This window comes from Mus caroli, chromosome 10 (assembly GCF_900094665.2).
Source record: "Mus caroli chromosome 10, CAROLI_EIJ_v1.1, whole genome shotgun sequence".
In the NCBI taxonomy this organism is placed as follows: Eukaryota; Metazoa; Chordata; class Mammalia; order Rodentia; family Muridae; genus Mus; species Mus caroli.
In genome coordinates this window covers 101568629-101591174 of record NC_034579.1, presented here as the reverse complement: position 1 = coordinate 101591174, position 22546 = coordinate 101568629, and the positions used below count along the sequence as shown (strand labels likewise).

General features: G+C 41.6%; 1 protein-coding gene across 6 annotated transcripts in view; it reads left to right on the top strand.

Moving 5' to 3' along the window:
• Syt1 (synaptotagmin 1) overlaps positions 1-22546 on the top strand; it is a 507387-nt gene that overhangs the window by 408788 nt on the left and 76053 nt on the right. For all 6 annotated transcript variants that reach the window (XM_021173816.1, XM_021173812.1, XM_029482353.1 and 3 more), the window contains one exon: positions 16584-16701. In XM_021173816.1, the coding sequence (XP_021029475.1) occupies positions 16584-16701 (118 nt within the window). The remainder of the gene's footprint in view (positions 1-16583; positions 16702-22546) is intronic.

Here is a 22546-nt window from a genome sequence, read left to right as displayed (position 1 = left end):
GCCTAGTCGGCCATCAATGGAAAGAGAGGCCCATTGGACTTGCAAACTTTATATGCCCCAATATAGGGGAATGCCAGGGCCAAAAGAATGGGAAAGGGTGGGTAGGGAAGTGGGGGGTGCTATGGGGGACTTTTGGTATAGCATTGGAAATGTAATTGAGGAAAATATGTAATAAAAATATTAAAAATTAAAAAAAAATTTCCCAGCTATGTGTCTACAGTTGCCACCCCTCATACTCTCATCTATACCTAAAACTTAAACTGAATAGACTGTGCATGCAGACACCAGAGTTTCTTATGCCCGTTGTCTGACTATTCATTTCAAAATGAAACTACCAAGCTCCCATGAAGTTCAGGCTGTGGCATAAAAGTGTGCTGCTCTCTTTCCTCCTGTTCAACTCCAGGAAATAGTGCACACAGTTCCCACAGAATGCCTTCTAGATTTCAGTGAGTCCCTCAGATGGGACCAAAATGGCCGTAGTCACAGTTGGCTTTAATTCCTTGTCTTAATCCCAAGCAATCTCTCAACTACAAGAAATGGAAGGAATTTAAGGGAGAACATTTTGAATTCAAAGATTATGATAAAGGGTCCATAAGCTACGTGACTAATAATAGCATTCTCGAGTTCTACAGCCTAGAAAGTGAGTACTGGCAAGGTTGTAATTTGGGGTCTAGTGAGGCCCTGCTTTCTGGTATATGGCCAAATAAATAAATAAATAAAACAGTTCTTACATGGAGGGAGGGACAAAAGAGATGTCTCGGGCTTCTTTGTTCATAGAAACCGTCCCATTCCTGAGGACCGGGCTCTTATGATTTTAATTGTGTACCCAAGACCTCACTGCCTAGCCTTGGAGTTGGGATCTCAAGTCGGGAGTTTTGAGGCATCTCCAGCCTTCAGGCCAGAGCACAACTATGCAGATACCCAGGCACTCTACCTCAGCGACTGGCTTACCAAGTGGGGGTTCTTTGCAGCTCTCAAAAATCCAACTGAAGCTAACTCTAAGGCCATTCTTCTATATCATCATGTAGCAACTAAATGTCCAAAGCCAAAGAGGGAACAAAAACTGGGCATAGGAGGATTCCTCTTTCTTGAAAAATGATTATTCTCCTGACGCTGACCTGGAACACCAGCCGTCAGTAAAGTGCGTCAAGTACAAACATGGGGACCCAAGTACAATCCCTAATCCCTGTATTAAAAACGCCAAGTACAGGTCCAGTGAGAGATTCTGTCGTAAACAAGGCTGAGGGCAACTGAGAAAGACATTCAGCACTAACCCTAGGCCTTCATGTGCGAGCATACAGACGTGGGAACACATAAATGAGCAGACACGCATACACATGCACACCACACATACCAGAGAAGAACTAAAAGAATATCAGTGCCTTTCACTGCTAGAGTAGGTTTAGCATTGCCAAGCTTTTTATATTTCCATTTCATTGTATTACTAATGGTTGTTATAAAAAGCAATAATATCATTGTATGTAAATCCAGTGCCCTGTTCTCTGTACCCATCAAGATAGGCAAAATTCTCTTGTTTAAATCCACCCAGTTTCCTTAGTCTGGGAGCTGTTCTCTTTGACCCTTTTTGACTGATCACCTTCATGGTCATTATTCAGTATTCTTGCTCTTTGCGTCTTTCCCCAAAAGCCTGATTGCCCCAAAAACCTACTCTCATTTTCAGATTTTCCTTTAATTAGAAACTCCATATAAGAACCATACAAAAACAAACAAACAACAAAAAAAAAACTTTCATTATCAGTTGTTCATCTAGATCATCTATTTTATATGACTAATTTCATTTTCTCCTATATTCCTTCCAGTGTTGTCCAAATAAGTCCAACCCTTCTTTATGCTAAGCCTCCAAACCAGGAATTTCTCTTTTTCTACCTTTCCTAGACTAAGACGCAGCCTCTCTTTCCTCCAGCTTTGTGCTGACCTGTAACTCATGGTTGATGCCAATTAAAGCAGTGTTTGTTAAAGCAGAGAAACAGCAGCAGACGGAATCAATCAATACAGTGTCCTGGGAATTTGGAAAGGCGCTGGAGCAACAGGGACAGAGGAGGGACGTGCTTTACTGAGAATGATCAAGGAAAAATGTACTAAAAGGATGACACATGAGAAAATAAGGACCCCAGGAAAAAAAGCAGAAGGGAAGGCAGCCGGCAGTGGGACAGCTCTCTGAGCGCCCCGGGTGCTCGTGAGTTGTAGCTCTCCTTGACTGGTTCCCAGCAACTACGTTCGGATTTGTTTTGAAGTGGCACTGTTTGTTCCAGTGCGTGTGTTCATGCGTGCATGCTCGCATACATGTACAGCTCCTTTGTTTATGTGCTTTGATAATTCTTCTATGACTTTCCCAGTTATGTCTGTGGCCTTCATCTTTCATCTATCATTGTCTCCATAAACTGCCCCCTATGTTTCAGATGTCTTTTCAGAGGAGACCACCCTTTCCAAGAGTCCCCCCCCCAAAAAAAAATCAGCTTTATGTCTCTGCAAAAGCTCTCCCACCTCTCCTTGCAGAATCCTTGGGCTTGAAGATTAGAAGATTCAGAGGCATCCACAGGGTGGGCTAGTTTGACTCTGGCTACAGTCTCACACCTAACAAAGTTTCCCTTGGTCGCCTACTCCCTCTTGTAGCTAGCAGCCTTCTTTGATTAATAAGCATCAAGAAGCCACAGGCTGGGTTGGTGAGATGGTTTAGCAGCCAGGAGAACTTTTTGTTCTTGCTAAGGACCCAGGCTTGATTCCCAGCACCCAATTTGGTGGCTCACAACTGTCTGTAACTCCAGTTCCTAGGAATCTGCTGCCCTCTTCTGGCGTAGTAGGGCACTGCATGTATTCGATACACTGATATACATGCAGACAAAACACCCATACACGTAAAAATATAACCTTTTTAAAGGAAGCCACGAGCCACTCCCGTAAGAGGGCCTAGCCTCCTGCCCCATGCTGTTAGAAGCACTTTGTTGTAAAGTTTCATTTTGCTGGCCACTGTTGGCACAATCTTTTCCATTACATAGTGTCACTGCAGGCAGAACTTTCTGTGCCTGTGCGCTTTCTACCTCCAAGTCTTTTTAAGCTATTCCTTTTCCTTCTGTGATCCTCTCCTCCCTCTTATCTCAGAGTCTCCCTTATTTCTTTTTCTAGAACCTGGGTTTCACCACAGAAAGCCTGTTATTTATATCTCCTCTTCCCCTTGCCTTCCCTGGGCTTCTTTTGTATTTCTGAATGCCTTGCCTTGGCACCTCTTTCTTCCAGTTCTTTCTTCTCCCCTCTGGAGACTTCAGACACAAGCCTCTCCGTTCCCACAGGGCGTTATTTCCTCCGCATATGCCATCTTCTTTAGGCAATTTTATTTTAGCTTTTGCTCTCAATTTGTAAAAAAAAAAAAAAACACCCTGCTGCACCTTCAAAAATTATTTTTGAAAGAAACATAAATAACACCTAACACTGTTCATAGTTTTCTCCATATAACCCTTTCTTAGAGCTCCATCATACCCTTCCTGCCTTGTACAGCACCTCATGCTACCTTGCTGCATCTAACATCTTCAGGTCCTTTCTGCTCATGTGATCTGTGGCTGTGGATGCAAAGGGCCTGCCTGGCTGTCTCAACAATAGCCAGGGCTTATTTCTGCTCTGGATAAGGGTACAGTATCCATGCATATCTCAGTAGTCTTCTGTTTCATACTTAGCTTTTGCCCCTCTTGGTTCTCTCTGCTGCTGCTACATTTCAATATATCACAACTGTTTGTCATTCCCTACGTGGTTGCCCTATATCCTACACATCCCTTCCCAGTTCTGCAGAGCAAGCTTTTAGCATTAGTGTGCTTGAAGAAATCACTAAACCTCCTCGTGCTTTTCTTCCCACACAGCCTACAGTATACCTTTCTTTTCCCGGAGCTTCACCCGCAGATGTCCCTGCCTCCTCCCCAGGTGAACTCATAAGTAGAACCCCACCATGCAGTCCCTGAGTGGACAGCAGCTCTCAGCCTTCGAGTGATTCCCTCCCACAACTCTTTAAAGTCTTCCCACGGCCTCCCGCCTGATTCCCCAATTGTTGATTCCCCTTATCTCCTCTTCCTTCTGGCTTCTTTTCAACGGAAGATTAAACAGAAAGCCCTGCACCTTTTCCTTAAGTCTTTCTCAAACTTTCCTGTCGTTTCTTCCTTTTCCCAGTTGCTCCTAGTGATTTGCCTTCTTCATCATTTTTCCACCTTCTTTGTAATTAATTATAGGGTTCCTGTGTGCCATGGATGAACCCCACAAAAAGATAAAAAAAAATCACTCTCCCCCCACCACCACCCCCCTTCTCCCTCAACCTGCCTTAAAGTGGCTTCGCTCTCCAAGCCAGCTTCAGTGTTGCTTGGTTTGCTTCTGCTAAGCATTTTTTTTTCTCATGTTTTCCTTCCTTCTATGGCTTTATGATCTCCCTGGCTCACAGATGAGCCTTCCCCAACCTCAAGGCAGACAAGCCAGGATCAATTGTCTATTTTAATGTTGAGAGAACCACTGGCTCAGTGTGTCACCAGGAGCTGGGGTGCTGAACACACACTCTCCTTATTCTCCAATCACTCCGTGACTGCTGTGGCGCTCTGTGAAGCAATGGCGTCTCAGAGTCTCAGAACCCCATGAGCATTGCCATTCCTCCAGGCATTTCCTCCCAGGCACCAGCATCCCAGAAGCGAAAGGGAGAGTGTGTCCTTTTGAGAGAATGGGCCCTTAGTTTCTGTGTTTTCTCCATGGAGGTTTCCTTTCTCTATAATAAATAGCTCCTGAGCTGATGAGGATGCGCCTGTAATAACAGCTGTGGGATAACAAAACTTCTGCAGACAAAGCCATGCTATTGCTAGGTGTGATTAGTAAAACTTCTGTGTTACTCTGTGGGTCACCCTACACATCAGTCATTCCAATGCATGCCTTTGCACTAGAGTTGACCCTTTCAGGGTCACAGGGGCAAGAAATAACCTTTTCAAGGGTTATTTGGCATTGTCTTTTCAAGAATGTTCCTAGACCATGGTCCACTTTCTGACCAGCTTACTTAAAATGCCTCTTTTTATGGCTGTGTTGGCAATCTGCCTTGTTAATTACAACGGTGTATTCTCAGAATACCTGATCCATAGTACATTCTAATACCAATGTTAGTTCTATAACATTAGTTCCCGTGCCCCAGATCTCAGACGGGATGTCCCTTTGCGTCCCTTAGCATTGAAGTCAGGCCTGGAAAGGAAAACAGAATATTGAATGTTGAGTCTGAGTCAGGAAAGCTAGGCTACCTGGCTGGCTGACAGAGAATGTGAATAGGGTAAGTAACTTGGTAAGGTTTGTCCTGGGTACCTCACACAGGCTGCGCGTTGCCTCCTTATCTCAGTGACAAGAATCTACCCATCCTCTTCCTAGCAAAAAACAGCACTCTGAGGAAGAGGTCATTTCTACCCCCTTCCCCAGATTTGCCCACTCCCACTCACTCAAGAGTCTTCTAACTCAGGGCTGTCAACAGTGTTACCCAGTAGCGGGCAAAGCACTGTTTTGTATGATTTTAAAGACTTGAAGAGATCTAAGCTTTTAGTTAAGAGGATGGATAATTAGATTTTAGGTACCCGGGCACACTACAATATGAATCTTCTTTCCTTTAACTTTTTAAAAATTAATTCACTTTTGATTTACTTTATATCCCAACCACAGTTTCCCCTCCCAGTACTGCCCCCCACTTCACTTTCACCCCCCCTCCCCCCCGCAATCCACTTCCCCTCTCTTTCTCCTCAGAGAAGGGAGAGCCTCCGGGGATATCACCCAGCCTTGGTATATCAAGTTGCAGCAGGACCAGAGAATCTTCTTACAAATTTTTAAACTTCAGCTTGTTCTTGGCTTTATTTTGTGGTAACTGAGAAAATTTCAGTAAGTATAAATGACATGCAGCACCCAACAGGACACTGTGAGACATATAAACATCTCAGAGAAGCTGGTTAACCCGGTGGCCCAGGCATTCATCACTTTCTGTGGTAAGAATTGTCTGGATCGACTCTCAGTTTTCAGGATATGTTATTGTTAACTGAGTCACCATGCGGGAGTACAGGTCTCCAAAAGTCTATGTGTCTAAGACTCTGTGACCCTTAGCCACTTCCCGTCCCTGGTCACCATACCTCTCTGCATTCGACCCCTCTGGGGAGATCATGCGGTGTTCTATTCCCGTGGCTGATATACTCTACTTCATGTTATGTCATTCAAGTTCATCCCTTTCCCAGCAAGGACATTTTCCTCTTTTAAAGCTAAATAATTGTTCACGGTCTGCATAGATGATTGAGTAGATGTTTACTATGCTGGAAAATATAAAAGTTAACATATTTATGGTAAACTTTGATATTTCAATACATATATGCACATTATTATATGTAAATAAAGTTCAACATGTCTATATCCTAAAATACTTGTATCCTTCCTTTCTGGTGAAAGCATCCAAATTTTTCCTTAAACGTTTAGAAAATATGCATTATCATTATGTGTAGCTGTTCTGCTATGCACTGTCATAGCAAACTGGCTTAGTCTACGCATACTGTAGTTTAATACCTCATGGTCAAAGAAATCGTCTAAGGTTCTATGGCTGCACACCTCCTACTCCTTGGGTGCCATTATCTGTTTGATTGAACACAGCAAATGCCCCTGTTTTCTCTACAGAACCCCTTGCTAACACCCGGTGCTCTGTAGGCACTCATAACTCTTGCTGACTCTTTAGCTGTGTGCTTGATCACCCCATCAAAGATGGGCTTCTTGAAATCAAGGTCAAGCTTTAATCAGAACCCGTCCCTAACATTTTACACAGTGACTAATACGCTGAGAATACAATAAACACTTAGGAAATTAATGACAGAAATAAGGTCATGTTTTCCTCATTTTCCACAGCCCGTAAATGAATCACTAATCTATCACACTTCTGAAAACAATGTTAAAATACAAAATTATTTGTATTGTGTCAGGATATTAGCCATATAGTGAGTTTGAGGATAACTAAAACCCTGTCTGGAAAAAAATTTTTTTTATTATCCAGGGTGGGCAACAATCACAAATCCACAACAAAATGCTTAAATGTGATTGTCTAGAAAAAGATATGTTGTTGTTGCTGGCTGTTGTTGTTGTTGTTGTTGATAATGATGATGTTGATCACTAGGATATAAATGTTCTAAAGTGGGAAATTCAACTCTGCTTTATTTACTCAACAGGAATCCTAGCTATGTATCTTCTGCTGTCTTCAGCATGTAGCTGCCAAGGCCACTCAGAGGCCATTGTCACACACAGGGTTTATCATGGGTAGCAAGTCTAGGGGACTGGTTCCATATGCCATGTACATCAGTCATTTACATTCTAGTAACTAGGTGACATTTGAATTCAAGGGACTCATGTACTGTACCTGTGGCCTTAACAGAGTGTCCCAGAACAGTCTTTGATGGACAGCTAGCCATCTATCCAGAGCTGAGGACTCGATAAACTTGCATGAACCATCCCCTAAATAGGATCTATGGGTACAGATAAAAGCAGATTCTATGGATGTCCAAATCCATGAGTGGGAGATCTAATCTAACGATTCCAGAAATTGATATGTGATTACAATCTAAGTATATTTCAAAGGCACCAAAGAATGGCCTGATCGAGTGTGAATGGGCTAGGTAAGTAAGTGAATTTTGAAATGAAGTCTGAAAGATGAGCGATTTTGTCTAACTCAGAAAGAATGGCAAGGGGCTGTTGAGATGGCTCAGTGGGTAAGAGCACCCGACTGCTCTTCCGAAGGTCCAGAGTTCAAAATCCCAGCAACCACATGGTGGCTCACAACCATCCCTAATGAGACCTGACGCCCTCTTCCGGTGTGTCTGAAGACAGCTACAGTGTACTTACTTATAATAATAAATAAATCTTTAAGAAAGAAAGAAAGAAAGAAAGAAAGAAAGAAAGAAAGAAAGAAAGAAAGAAGAAAGAAAGAAAGGCAAAAGAGCAGAATGTGCCAAGCCAAAGTTCACGTAAAGACCAAGCAAATGCAGGTGACAGGCATACTCAGAGTGACGAGCAAGGCTTTCCCCATGTAGTGTGGAGGTGAGCTCAAGCAGTATAAAAAGAGACTGAGGTGGAAACAGGAAATAGAACTTAGGGAATAGTGTAACATGGTCAGAAGTTGAGTCTTCATTCCAAGGAAGATGGAAGACTTATTTAAGAATTTTAAGTAAATTTCAAAAGTGACCCCATCAACTCTAAGTCAGAAATGTATAAAGAGTGGGGGCTGGAGGGATGGCTCAGCAGGTAAGAGCACTGACTGCTCTTCTGAAAGTCCTGAGTTCAAATCCCAGCAACCACATGGTAGCTCACAACCACCCATAATGAGATCTGATGCCCTCTTCTGGTGAGTCTGAAGACAACTACAGTGTGCTTATGAATAACAATAAATAAATCAATCTTTGGGCTGGAGTAAGCAGGGCCTGAGCAAGCAGAGTTGACCAGAGCTAGCAAAGCCGACTGGAGTGAGGGGGGCCAACAGGAGTGAGCAGAGGTCCTAAAAATTCAACTTCTAACAACCACATGAAGGCTCACAACCATCTATACAGCTACCATGTACTCACATACATAAAATAAATAAATATTGAAAGAAAGAAAGAAAGAAAGAAAGAAAGAAAGAAAGAAAGAAAGAAAGAAAGAAAGAAAGAAAGAAAGAAAGAAAGAAAATGTATTTAAAGGCAATGAGTGAGAGATGTTGAAAGAAAGGGGAGCCAAAGGTATGAGGATGGCAAAGATGGCAAGTTATCAGATCAGACTTCTAAAGAAGTGAGCAGTCAGTGGTAATGAACGTTCTCCCGACAGGGGCAGCTAGTGAGATGCTGGCATCATTTGCTGAACAGACCGAGCCATGTGGTCTTTGGAGAATTGAGAATAACTAACCGTAAATGCAAAGTCTTGCATTTGAGTCTAAGAGATACAGGAGATGTTAAGGGCAAGTAGACAGTTGGACAGATGAGTCTGAGGCCTGATGAAAGATGGAGTTTCAGATTGAAATGTGGAAATCACCTCTGCATCATATATCTCAACATCTTAGAAACACCTTTTAACACTGATCTTTCTAAATGATTATGAAGAAAAGTGCGGCTTGAACTAAGCTCTGAGAAGGACGACAAGGGAGGAGTGGCTGGAGATGAAGAAAAACTGAACAACTGAGCCCTGGCATTTCAATAGAAGGATGCAGAAAGTAATCAATAGAACGTGTATAAATAGAGGCAGCTGCTGTTTAATTCCTTTAATATATTTGGCTGTAAGAAAAGTGTAGTTGGAATGAGATGTTTTAATAATGCCAAGCACACCTATTTATGGGCACCTACCTCCTTTATGCATACTAACTAATAAATCTAACATATAATTGAGGCACAAAGGGGTTAGTAATTTGCCCAAGGCTTAGCGGTGGCAGACTTATTAAGTGGCAGACCTGCAAACTGAACCTGAGCTGTCTGCCTTCAGAACCAGCACCATTGCTCAGTGACTGAGGATTCTCCTAGGGCACATTTTAATGTTGAATAACACATTCCAAAGTAAATTTTTGTCTTCTGACAGGAAGATATGTGCACATATGGCCAAGATATCTGTATTTATATACAAATGGTATACAGACTCTGGCACGCCTACATACTATGTTATTTAAAACATTTCCATGAAATAAACAATGACATGAAAGTATGAGATAGAAATCAATATGAAGATGAGTCTCTTATTGTCCTCCCTTTCATCGTTGGGTCTCTGTGACCTCAATAATGGAGACAGTCAGAATGAGAGACAGGAGACCCTTTAATAGCTTCTCAACTGGTGGACCACACCCCAGGGGGGGTCACCTATCAAATATCCTGTATATCAGATATTTACATTACAATTTGTAACAGTAGCAAAATTACAGTTACAAAGTAGCAACAAAATAATTTTATGGTTAGGGGTCGCCACAACCTGAGAAACTGCATCAAAGGGTCACAGCATAAGGAAGTTGAAAACCTTTAAGACCAAAGGTTAAGAAAAAGAAAGGGCTGGATCTATTTTAGTTTCTGATACCATCTGAACAGTTCCCACAAACTTCGTGGCTTAAAATGTGCATTTGTTAGCTCACCATACCGTAAAATAGAGAGGACATCAGCAGTTCATACTAGGAGGTAAATACAATCAGGAGAATCATGGAAACATGTTGGTTCTCACTGAAACCACCCCTGATCTACCTGGGTCTTGTTTTAATGTTTAATTTTTTTAATTAGCACACAAGGTATTAACTCTCATTATGTCATTTTGGAACAAAGTATGATTTAGTAGGTTGCCTTTTCCTTCATCCCCTGCTGCTCTGAATGATACTCCCCAGCCCCCCAATGCTTTATATTTTCCCAAAGTACATGCCCAAACCAAGCACTATTTCCATATTTTGTCAATTGATTTTGCATAATTTATTGACCAAAGGGCCCCAGGGACCAATAGGTTTCCATGAAATACATGCACAGTGAGCTAATGCTAGTGGCTGGCCAGGGCTGCTTCCACCGCCCTTAGCTGAACTATGACTTGATTTTAATAGACAACGTTGACTTTGTTTTTGTGATCCTTCTTATAATCATACGAAATATCCACTTTTTAGCTGTAAGTCACTTCTACTAGGACTGCCTCTATCTCTTATTCAAAACATGCAGATATGAGGAAATTTTGGAAAATCTATTGTATCACAAAACATAAGTTCATTTCTCATTAAATCACTTGAGTTTCACACTGTAAGAAGAATAGTGTATTTTAAGCTGATCAATGGATCAAGGGCTTTGTTCGTGTATCCCTCTGCCTAAAATGCTCGTCGTCTGCATGAGGTCCATCTAGACTCTCTTCCTTCTGAGCCTTCCTCTCAGCACAAGTGAAGGCTCTTCCTGGATGCTGTATACATTGCTATCTCATCTCCCCTGTACCTTCTAGCTCTGGTTATAAGAAGAAACCCTGTCTTAAAGTGACCTGTGGATATCAGGCACCTTTGGTAAAACTGCATTTGGGGTGACTTTGAGAAACTGGTAATGATAACGCTTGGAGGCAGGGGGTTATCTCTAACTAAAGTGTCTTTTTCTCCTTAGCTCTATCACTAGAGTCGAGAATGTTTCAAGGATCCCTTCCCACATCATTGCTGCTGCATCTGTACTGGGGCTAATATGCTACCTTGTTACTCACCTGGGTAGCCAGAGACAACACTGTAGCTTATAATCCTATGGTAGTATTTAGTGATTATTTTTTATAAAACTGAATCAATGAAATCATATAAAATAATGTCTTATATGGTATCTTCACACACACACACACACACACACACACACACATGTTCAAGGGCACAAACTGTCCCTGTCACCTCAGCAGTATAGTGCACATTTATACACTAGGACAGATTCACTCTTTGTAGCCTGGGTTACATTTCCTAACAGCATTCATACTGTGACCATCTGGTCCATTAGTTGTAAATACTGATTTGGCAGAATCTTCAGGGGGTGTGAGCATAGTTGTGGGCAAATTGGGAACTTGAAAAATCCTATCGCCCAAAGACGACATTACCTGTTATTACCTAATACTGCCCAATATCTCATCCCAGTGGCCTTCTTTGGAGAACAGCCAGGCATGGTGGTGCATGCCTTTAATCCCAGCACTTGGGAGCTAGAGACAAATGGATCTCTGTGTGAGTTCAGAGCCACTGTGGTCTCCATACAGTGTTCCAGGACAGCCAGGCCTACACAGAGAGGCCCTGTCTCAAAGAGTGCCATGTGAACATTTTAATACTTGTACAAATGAAGAATATGCAAATTTTTGAACAATTAGACCTCCATTTATTTCTCACCTCTAAATAGACTCCTAACCTTAGGGCAATGAAAATCAACTCATCAGAGTGTCTATTGCCAATGGAACACAGAGAAAAACCTTCTTGCAATTAACATAAATAGACTATGTCCTTTTAAAATGACATGGCACTGAGTCATTTTCCGTACTTTTTAAAAAACTCATTCAAAGGCAAATTGTTTCCAAAAAAGTATCTGAACTTAGCCCATTTCCAAAGGCCATCAAAGCTAAACCCTTTTCTTACACAGAAGAAAATGATGGCCAGTCTTATAAGACCCATGAAAAACGTTCATTTGCAATCAAACCTTTTTGTCCATTGGAGATGACCTTTGTTTTAATATCTGTAATGCTTTTCAAAAAGGAAGGTATTTGTGTAGTTGTCCACAGAATCATTAATTTGTGTCTGCTCTATTCTGTGGCTGCTTTAAAAAAAAAAAATTGTGGGATTATCAAGCTGCTCCGAACAAAGGACCTTCTGATTGTCAGCTCCAAAGTTTAAAAGAGCAGGTTAATTTCTCTGAATCTCACAGTTGGAACTTTCTAACACTAACTGGCAGTTTCCACCTAGTGATCAAGGCAATTCACTAAAATAAATTATACATAAAGGCAAAATCCCTAATAGTAATGAGGCCCCTTCATGAGATAATCATACCAGCAAAAGCATTCATCTGTCAGCTGCTACTCGGCAGGGTCTTGAAAATCTCGATGGAAGTACTTTACCTCCAGAATGGATGTGGTTTCTAGCTTCATGGTAGAGTTAGCATGGCAGTGGCCTGGTGCTAGGCATAAAGGAGAGGCATCCGGTAAACAAGGTAGCTCACCTGTCGATTAAACTGGAGCCAGTGTTGACAGACCGCTGGCATCAGTGCTGTTTATAAAGCAGATCAATGAGCTTCTCCGGTCACTACAAGCAGCGCATAACTACTTAGAAGACCTCCATTGTATTCCTGAAGCAAGGCACAGAGCAGTAGTAGAAATTCTAGTCTTGCCTCTTCTGGAGTCTACAGGTGACAGCTGAACTCATATATGTAAAGAAAAAACTGAACTGCCAGACACCATGCCGCAGACTATACAAAAGATGGGATGGAATCTTCTAAACATTAGCTTAGCCATCCATATGCAATCTGCTTTGGGATTTGTAGGAACTAAAACCACACAACGGTTTCATATGGGCTTTGCCAAAAAGATGAGGTGAGGGCTTCATTTCAAAAGCAGTGCGGGCTGACTAACTGTTGGCATGGAGTATGGGCAAGAAGTCGAAGGGCTGTGATGATGGAAGAGGTAGGAAGGAAAGTGGCAGATGCCATGCTGTAGCTCATGTTGGAGGGAGTCATTCGTGGAAGGTAGTCAAGGCAGGTTAGGATGCCAGTTAGAAACGATGAGAACAACACAGTCTGACACGCATTCACATCTACAGAAAAGGACAGGTCAAGACTTTGGTGTTAGAGGAGAAGACTAACAGAGAGATGGAAGTTAGCCTGCAGGAAAAGGTCTTGGAAGGAACGGTTAAAAAGAAGGCATGTGCTGAGGAGCAGTTAGAGAGATCGTTTTAAATGAGAATGGAACATAAGGTAAACCATCAGCGGGATTATTAGTTATCGACACTTCACAGGTGGTGTTAAATGATCTTGCTTCAGTGGCTCATTGAGACTGCCTACCGGACGTTGTGACCTCTAGCTCCCAAGTAGCTACTCAGAAAATCGACATGGCAGCACTCTCTTCTTGTGCTCTTGAGGAGATTGTAATTGTTAACGTGCCATAAGAATCTAAGATGGAGACGGGGGTCATTCAAATGTGGTGGTATTTCTTGCCTTCTCCCAGGTCAGAGTTTTCCTCCATCTTGACATCAGAAAGTATACAGGTTGGGGGAGGAGCGGTGACTGGCTTTAAAACAGCTGTTGATCAGAAGTAATTAAAACTTTGGAAAGTCATTTCAGTTCATTCATGTAAAAATAATAATTTGCCATACTGATTGATAATTTTTATGAGCAAATGAAAAAATGTCCATGTTAAAGCCTCTAAATTAATTCAATGCAGATCTGTAAAGAGTTTTAAAAATAAGTCCTTCTCTTCCTCTGTATCCTAAAATATCCCCATTTGTTCTTTTACGAACTCATTCCTCATCTACCCCAAAGGCTTAAAACTGCAGTGAATCTCACACATTTCTCTTTTATCCAAAACGCTGAGCTCTCTTTTGAAGCTAAATAGTACGTAGAGTCTTTAGAATCTTTTAAATTCTCTGTGTGTCTTAAGATTGAAGAATGAAATGATCCCACAAGAAAAATGACATGACATTTCTCCACTTAAAACAACTGGGAGCCTTCTGTGGTGCTGCAAGCCTGTAGCCCTCAGTACTTGATAGACAGATGAGCAGCTGAGTCAGAGGTCCGAGGTCATCTTCAGCTGCAGTCAGTTTGAGGCCAGCCTCTGCTACATGAGTGCTTGTGTCAAAACATTTCTAATGAGCTATATGAAGATTTTAAAGTTAGCCTGCAATTTTGAAGTTATGGGATGGAAAAAGTATTAAAAAGAAAAATGGATATTTGGGGTGAGACAAAAATATAGAACCGAGCTTATTTTAGCACCCTAAGTTATTCGTGGAATCCAATAATGAGCCATATAGAGATTTATGATCTAGGACAGCATAGACCTCTCTGGCATGCCTGCTGAACTAGTGAGAATCGTCTAGCCTGCAGTACAAGGAGCTAACCCAGGAGATGAACATGAATAACAAGGAGATTCCCACACATAGAGCCCGCCTCCAAATAGCCATTTCAAGTAGTAACTTTGTCAATGTACATTTCTCTTCCCTTGCCAAGTTTAGAGGAATCTGGCTCTCTTTTGTATTCCTTTCTAAAATACTAATTCCAACTCTATTTTCAGAGACTACGAAAAATAATATATTCTACTAACTCACAGAATATGTCAATTAAGTGTCAGGGTGACTAAGCATACAGAGGGACTCGGATTCAAGGAACCCTAGGAGCCCTGGGGAGCTATGCCATCCGTGATTCAAAGCATGGCTATTTCCAACGTGTTTTTGTACTTACATTTTTTGCAAAGGTGAGGTATTGTGATACCCATGCAAGGACTTTGTCATCAGGGAAGGCCCCGACAGGTGGGAGAATTAAACCATCTACAAAGGATTATGAAAACAATGTTCTCATCCACCTAGAGGCATGTTGTCAGACACTGCGGGGATTGCACAAATAGGAGAACTGGGCCATCAAAACATCTGGTGTCATTTTCAATAGAACATTAGTTAAGCATGGAAAGACAGGCTGGTGTTCTCTCTCTCTCCCCCTTCCCTCTACTCACCTACAAAAAAAAAAAAAAAAAAAAAAAAAAAAAAAATCTTTCTTCTTTAAAAGATGGATATAGTAAGTACCCCACACACACCACACACAAAAAATACATTTGCTTACACTGTTATGTTATATCAAGGGTGGTATTTCTACACTGGAGACTGGTTCATTTAGCACATATGTCTAGCTACAGATAAGGCCAAAAAGAAAAGACTTAGGGTATCAGTCGTTTCTATACACTTTCTATGTTACAAGTCTAAGAAGTCTGAGACAGGTATGTCCCTCTTCAGAATCAAAACTGAGGTTTGGGGAGGGAAACCGTTAAGCAATCAACTCTGATGGGCCCCATACAGCTAATTCCTTAGGTAGGAGCCTCTCCCATTTCAGGAGGTGGGTACTACAATACCCTTAGTTCTTTTATTCTTTCCCTCTCCTCACCCATTGTGTGTGCTTGCACCACACGCATGCACGCGCTCGCGCGCACACACACACACACACACATATACACATACACACACACATACACACACACAAGTACAAACTATAGTCACATTGAACAGCATGGTTGTTAACTAGAATAGAAAATAAGTAATCCTAAAAGCTCCCACATTCCACCTAAGAGAAGACAATAAATATGAGCCCTCCCTGAGAAAGAACCATGTTGCATGCCATCATTTTCTGATCTGGACATTCGGAATCACCTGATTCCAGAATTCTTGGATGCCCTTTGGATATAACTACGGTAGCGCTGAAACTCCACGAGGAACTTTGAGTGCCTGCCTTGTAGCACAGTGTTATAGTTCTCCACCCTGCTGCTATCTATTTCTACAAATTTAAGTATAAAGACAAAGACTTGCCTTGAAATGAATAAACACAAAACATGCAAAAACTCACACTTGAGTGCATTTTTTGTGATGTGAATTTCAGAATTTTTTAACAAAAAATAGAATTTAGTGGAACAAAGATGTCTTTCTTTCCAAGTCCCTAAACATAGGCTTTTAGGTATAATCTTATGTGAAAGGAGAAAAGACAAAAACTGAGATGGGTTGATTCTAATTTAAAAAAAAAAAAAAATGAGTAAACCATACAGTGCGCTTTAACAGAGCAAGGGGATTTTACAAAGAGGTTTGCAGTATTCAGTGGGTCTCAGAGACAGTCATCTTGGTCTCATTTCCAGAATTATAGACATACTCTATGGGATATTAAAGTGTAGATGTTGCGGTTTTTTTCCAAAGCTGAAGTAGATAATCTTGAAAAAGGAACGACTGGTATCATATGAAATGACCACTATAAAAATGCCTGTGGACTTTGAAGTCTTCAGACGCTAATTGTCATCACCATCCTCTTGAGAAAATTACAATGTCTAAGACCAAACAGTTCAACTTCACTTAAAAACTCGCTAATACCTCTTTTTATTGGTTTTCATAGCAAGAGAAACTGGGTGACATCTGCTTCTCCCTCCGCTACGTCCCTACTGCCGGCAAGCTGACTGTTGTCATTCTGGAAGCCAAGAACCTGAAGAAGATGGATGTGGGTGGCTTATCTGGTGAGTGTGCAGTGGCTATTGATTGTTGGAAACAAACACTGTTTCACTGTGGGTATTGAATGCACGGTGCTCATGCTGTGGCTCCCCCGCTCCTTAATTGATCGCAGCTCTTTCCTACGGAGCTGGAAGCCCTGTCAGAATTCAGCCAATGCAGGGCCCCAGGAAGCCACTCTCAGTTTATTGAAATTGGCAAAGAAGATGAAATCTATTTCCCTTCTCCATAGCCAAAGTATCAGCTGTCATTTCTATGTCATTGAAAGCTAAAATTTTGGCTTCTTATTTGAAAGGCAATGCCTGTGACAAATTATAGTTTTGAGGATTTTTTAAATTCACCCTCAGTATTAAAATTTCTATTTTACCTGAGACTTATTAATTAGGTATTTGCTAACCTGACAAAATCTTTATAATGCTTTTATAAAAGACAGCATTTCAAATCTATATTTCTTCTTTGAGAAGAAATTCAGGAACAGTTCGTATAAGTTTTAATCCTACAGCTTAAGACAAGGGTGGGCTTGGGCTTGAAAGTTCTATGTAACCCAAGCAGGACATAGCAGTGAGTAACTCTTCCACAAAGCAAAGTCAGCTCAAGGACTTTTTGCTTCCAGATCTGAGCAGAGTTTTTGGGGTTTTTTTCCCCTCCTCTGTGTGGTTAAATAAATTATCATTTTAATGTTCCAGTAAATCATTAAGGTGTGAGGGATTCTCCTGACATGCCGCAAGGTCATCACAAACAGATAACAGTTGTCATTGTTCCTAGCTGTGGAGTTTCAACAGACATGACTCTATATTCTGTGATTTTTCTGATTAAAAAAAAAAAGAAACAAACAAACAAACATTGTAAACACCACACTGATGTAGCACAGTGAGTTTATACTGTGAAAGAAAACAGCTGAAAATGGTTGAGGCTGAGTCCTACCCAGTGACTTAACAGTCAAATCTCATGCTATCTATATCCATTTCTCTGTATAAATAAGGGAACTTGAAGAAGCTATAGTCTTCCATGTCACTAAAACCCTGCCTTAATGTCTTGCTTCATTTCTAATGGTATAAAATTTGAACCTATAAAATAATATGCATATAGTCCTTCCTAAAAATATGTAAAACATTTTGTGTGCTTATTTGTAAAACAAATGCACAGAAAACTATTTAAAAGTTTGCAATTAAAAAAAAAAAAAAGTTTGCAATTATGGTTTTCTCCCAGATCTCAAATTAGTATCCTGAGGAGACTTAAGAGACCTTTGACTTCTGTCTCTCTCTCTGGCTAAGTAGCCATGTCCATTAGGACTGTATCTGTAACACTCTTATCTACCCCAAGCACTCCAGACCTCCATGGGAGTTCCTCGCCATCTCTGATCAAGGCTGCCCTAATGTCCCGCCTAATTGAGCACCACCCCAGTGTCAAGTGCCCTTGTTCTGGCTTTCTTCTGGGACTTATATAGGATGGACTTCCCATCACCATGGACAGCTGCTTCAGCTCCTCCAAGATGGCGGTCCCTTTCTGTCTGACCTCCTTGTCAGCCATCCCTTCTCATCTTTACGATGTGCAGAACAGAAACATCTAGCAGGATCAATCTGAGTGCTTACAGTCACAGACATGTACATGAGCTCACTGCTAGCAACCTAAGCAGAGAGAAGCTCAAAGGACAATGCCTGGCCTGTCACAGTGGCTTAGCATTGTGGCTTAAAAGAAGCCCACCCAAAGGTCAGATCTAGTTCAGTACCCATCAGTTTGTCATCTTTTTTTTTTTTTTCCTAAAGAAAGGCAGGAAAATTATAGTAGCTTCAGAGCCCACAGAACCTAGAGCCACCCCCATATTGGAATTACCTGGAATGATTATAATCATTAACAAACCCTAATTTTAAGGGCTTCCTGCTGCCTGTAGAATTAAATCATAATTACGCTAATCACCTAATGTAGACTCTTTCAAGCTATGCTGTTCTGCATCTCATTTTAGCCAATGGACCAGCACACTCATCTCATAACAAGGAATGGAACATGCTGCTTCCGTCCTTACACAATTCTCTTCATCTGGAATCCTCTCTTTTAACAATGCCTAGCTAAATCCTCTTCATTCTTCAGCCCAGCTGAACTCATATTTCTTCCAGTTACTCAACCAATGTGTACCATGACTCTACCGTGAGTCATACATCATGCGGAGCACTGGGTTCACAGTCGTGAATAAGAAAGTCCAGAGACCGTGCACTCCTGCAGTTTCTACTTTAATGTAAGGAGACAGACAAGGAGCCAAGACATTAGTAAAGCACACAGTTCCCTGAGGTGCCAGAAGCCATAGGTGGAAATGAAACAAGGAAGTTGGTTAAGCAACGCCAGGGAGTATTTTTTTTTTTTTTAATGAGATCAGGAGAGATGACATGAGTGGGTGACATTCCAGGCAACAATAGGGCAGAGGTGGGGGACTAAGCCAAGGGTCCAGGTGTGTGAGCCAGAAGGTTTGCTGTGGTAGGGATGCTGTAGGAATGCCTTTTCTGATCCATCCAGCAGAATCAAGCTTTGTCTTTTTAAGCAGCTTGTTTACAGTCCTCAAACACCAGACTTCTTTCTCACTAGACTGTTCTGTATTTATGTCTCCCACAATGCTCTCACCAACGGGTGGCACTGTGCAGAGCTGCGGAATGAATAATGAATTATTTACAAAGGAGCCGTGGCCCGAAAAACAAGTCTTGCATTTCAAATTTGCTTAACCTACTTACCATTAAAGCAACTCTAAGTACGTGAATGAGTTGCCTCAGAGTAAGAGGACCTATGTACAAAGAGACCACAACTATATAAGATCTCATTCCAAGCGATTCAAATGCCAAACTCCACTTGCCAGGAACGGCTTTGTTAACTGGAACCAAAGCTGGCTCTTGCGCCAGAGTTGAAACCACACTCTGCCACTACTAACTATCTGACTTGTTTTGAGGTCTTAGAGCTCAAACTCTGTATGGGCTCTAGCACAAAGCCACACATATTGACATTGGACAGATGATTTTTTTTCTTCTAAACCTCTGTTGACAAAGTAGAAGTGCTAGGCAGACTCCATTAGTGGGCATATTGTTAGAAAAAAAAAAGCGAGAGTTAAAGTTAAGTGCCTACCAAATATCACTGTGACTGTTTCAATTTAGTGACTTTATCAAAGCTGGTAAATGTGAAATCAATGGACCATCTAAGCCCCAGCTTGATTTGATGGGAAAGAGGGGGGCGGGGAGGGACCTGACTCGATGCAGCTATTTGATGGACATGCCAGACCAGTTCCAGATAATCAGGAGGCCAGGTTTTATACAGGCTCGGAGTGAGTTCAAAATTAGCAACGGATCAATAAAACATGAAGAAAGTGGGAAGTAGACATTTTCGAACTACTTTTCTTACTAGTTTCTGGCAAGAGCAGGTGATTTCTTTCTCACTGTGTTTATTCAAAATGGACACCCTGCTGGGCAGTGGTGGCACATGCCTTTAATCCCAGCACTCGGGAGGCAGAGGCAGGCGGATTTCTAAGTTCGAGGCCAGCCTGGTCCACAAAGTGAGTTCCAGGACAGCCAGGGCTATACAGAGAAACCCTGTCTCGAAAAAACAAAAAGACAACAAAAAATAAAACAAACAAAAAAAGGACACCCTATGGATTTTGCCTTTATCACAACATCCACATTGCAAATGACCAAAGTTCCTGCCCTTCATCCTCACAAGGCGAGTGTAATTGGACTATTCATAATTCTGCAGCAGATTCATTTTTTTTTACATTTACTCATTCATTTGGGAACTTTTTACACAATTACTCACATAATTCTACCACATCCCCACCCCCAGCACCTTCTATGTCTTCCACTCAAATTCCCAACCTTGTCTTCCTTAATTATTATACCTATATTCAAATACATATGTACCTATATATGTAATTGATTAGTCAATCCTAAAAAAAAAAATGAATCTCCCATTTCTAAATTTCTGTTCATGAATATTACAAAAAGAAATGTTTAAGTTCTGAGAAAGACAAGGCATTGGAGGAATTTAGAGCTCCTCACTCCTAACGTGAACTATTTCTAACACACATTTAGCTTTTCCTACATAGCAGTCTTTAAGATGGACAGCATGGCTCCTAGGGGCCTCCACTACCTGGAACTGAAGCACAAAAGTCCTTGGAGTAGATAAGGCTGAAAATGGAGCAAGGAAGGAAGGAAGGATTGCTGAAATAGAACGTTCTTAGAAACCGGGGGTGGCGTAGGGGGGTGAAGGGTAGGACAAAGTCCCTGGGAATGATCTCAATTAGCTTCTCCCTTTCTTGTCATCTCAAAATCACAAGTGGATTCTCTCTCCTCATCTGAGGCTTCTGGCAAATCGCCCTTCCTGCCTGGCTCCACATGACACGGACTATTGCACCACAAGGCTGCTCTCATCCCGGTTCCCTGTAGTGAGCATACGCACCATCCTTACAGATTTTTTTCTGTCATTTCACGGCTAGAAAACTATGTCCATATGAAAAGGGGCAAAATGTGTGCAGTTCTGCTCTCTTGCTGAGGTTCTAATTCACCCAATTTTGAGAGAGAGAGAGAGACAGAGACAGAGACAGAGAGAGAGACAGAGACAGAGACAGAGACACAGAGAGAGACAGAGAATTACAACACAGCAAACATAGAGGAAAGAAGGTCTGAGAAACTCAGGTGAAGCGTCTGTTCCAATGGGGCTGATGAACTTTAAGGAGCAAGAGAGGAGGCTATGAGGCCAAGAGGCTCAACAGCAGCTGAGCATGGTATAGTTAAAGCATTGGATCTCAACCTGGAGGTCACAACCCTTTGGGGGTTCAAGTGACCTTTTCACAGGGATCACGTATCAGATATTTACATTATGTTTCGTGGCAGTAACAAGGTTGCAGCTATGAAGTAGCACTGAGATGATTTTATGGTTGGGAGTCACAACTGTATTACTATATTTAACTGTATTAAAAGGTCACAGCATTGGGAAGATATAGAACCACTGTTCTCCATCATAATTTTTCTGCTTCATTTCGGCCATGCCCTCTTCTGCTCTCTTCTTCCTGATCGTGCCCATCCAAGCTTACCACTAACACTGTGACAAACCATCGGTGGCTAGGACACAGTGATCCCAGAACTCATGATGCTGAGGCAGGAAAATCTGTGTTCGACTCCCATGATGAGATCCTACCTCTAAAAAAGGAACTCATTTGATTAGCAAACATATGAATAAGAACAGAATGCCTAGCTACAGGAGATATCTATTCCCATTAAAGAGCACAGTGGACTTCAAGAAGATAATGCAGTAAAGAGTTGAGACGAATGCTCTAAAAGTTAGTGTGTGGCTTAGCGAGTTACACACATGCACACAGATACACATACATGCACATACATACAAATTCTCTATTATTTGCTGGTATATTTTAATTTTTATTAATTTGTTTGTTCTTGATCTACTTTTCCATCATCCTACAAGTATAATTGAGGAAATATAGACACATTTAAGTACTCAATAGTGTTCAAAAGGAACAGCTCACCTACTCTCAGGTACCCATTAGAGTCAATATGAAAACCATAATCAGGAGAGAGGAATTGTTCCTTTGGGTGAAATTTATCAAAGGCTAACCTTTTGACTGGCTCAGTTAGAATCATCAGAAGACTTGTTAAAACAAGAACCAACTCAAATCCAGTTTTAGGGGGGAACCTGGAGTCTTTTTCTTTTTTTTAGGTATTTTCTTCATTTACATTTCCAATGCTATCCCAAAAGTCCCCCATACCCTCCCCCCCCCCAACTCCCCTACCCACCCACTCCCACTTCTTGGCCCTGGCGTTCCCCTGTACTGAGGCATATAAAGTTTGCAAGACCAAGGGGCCTCTC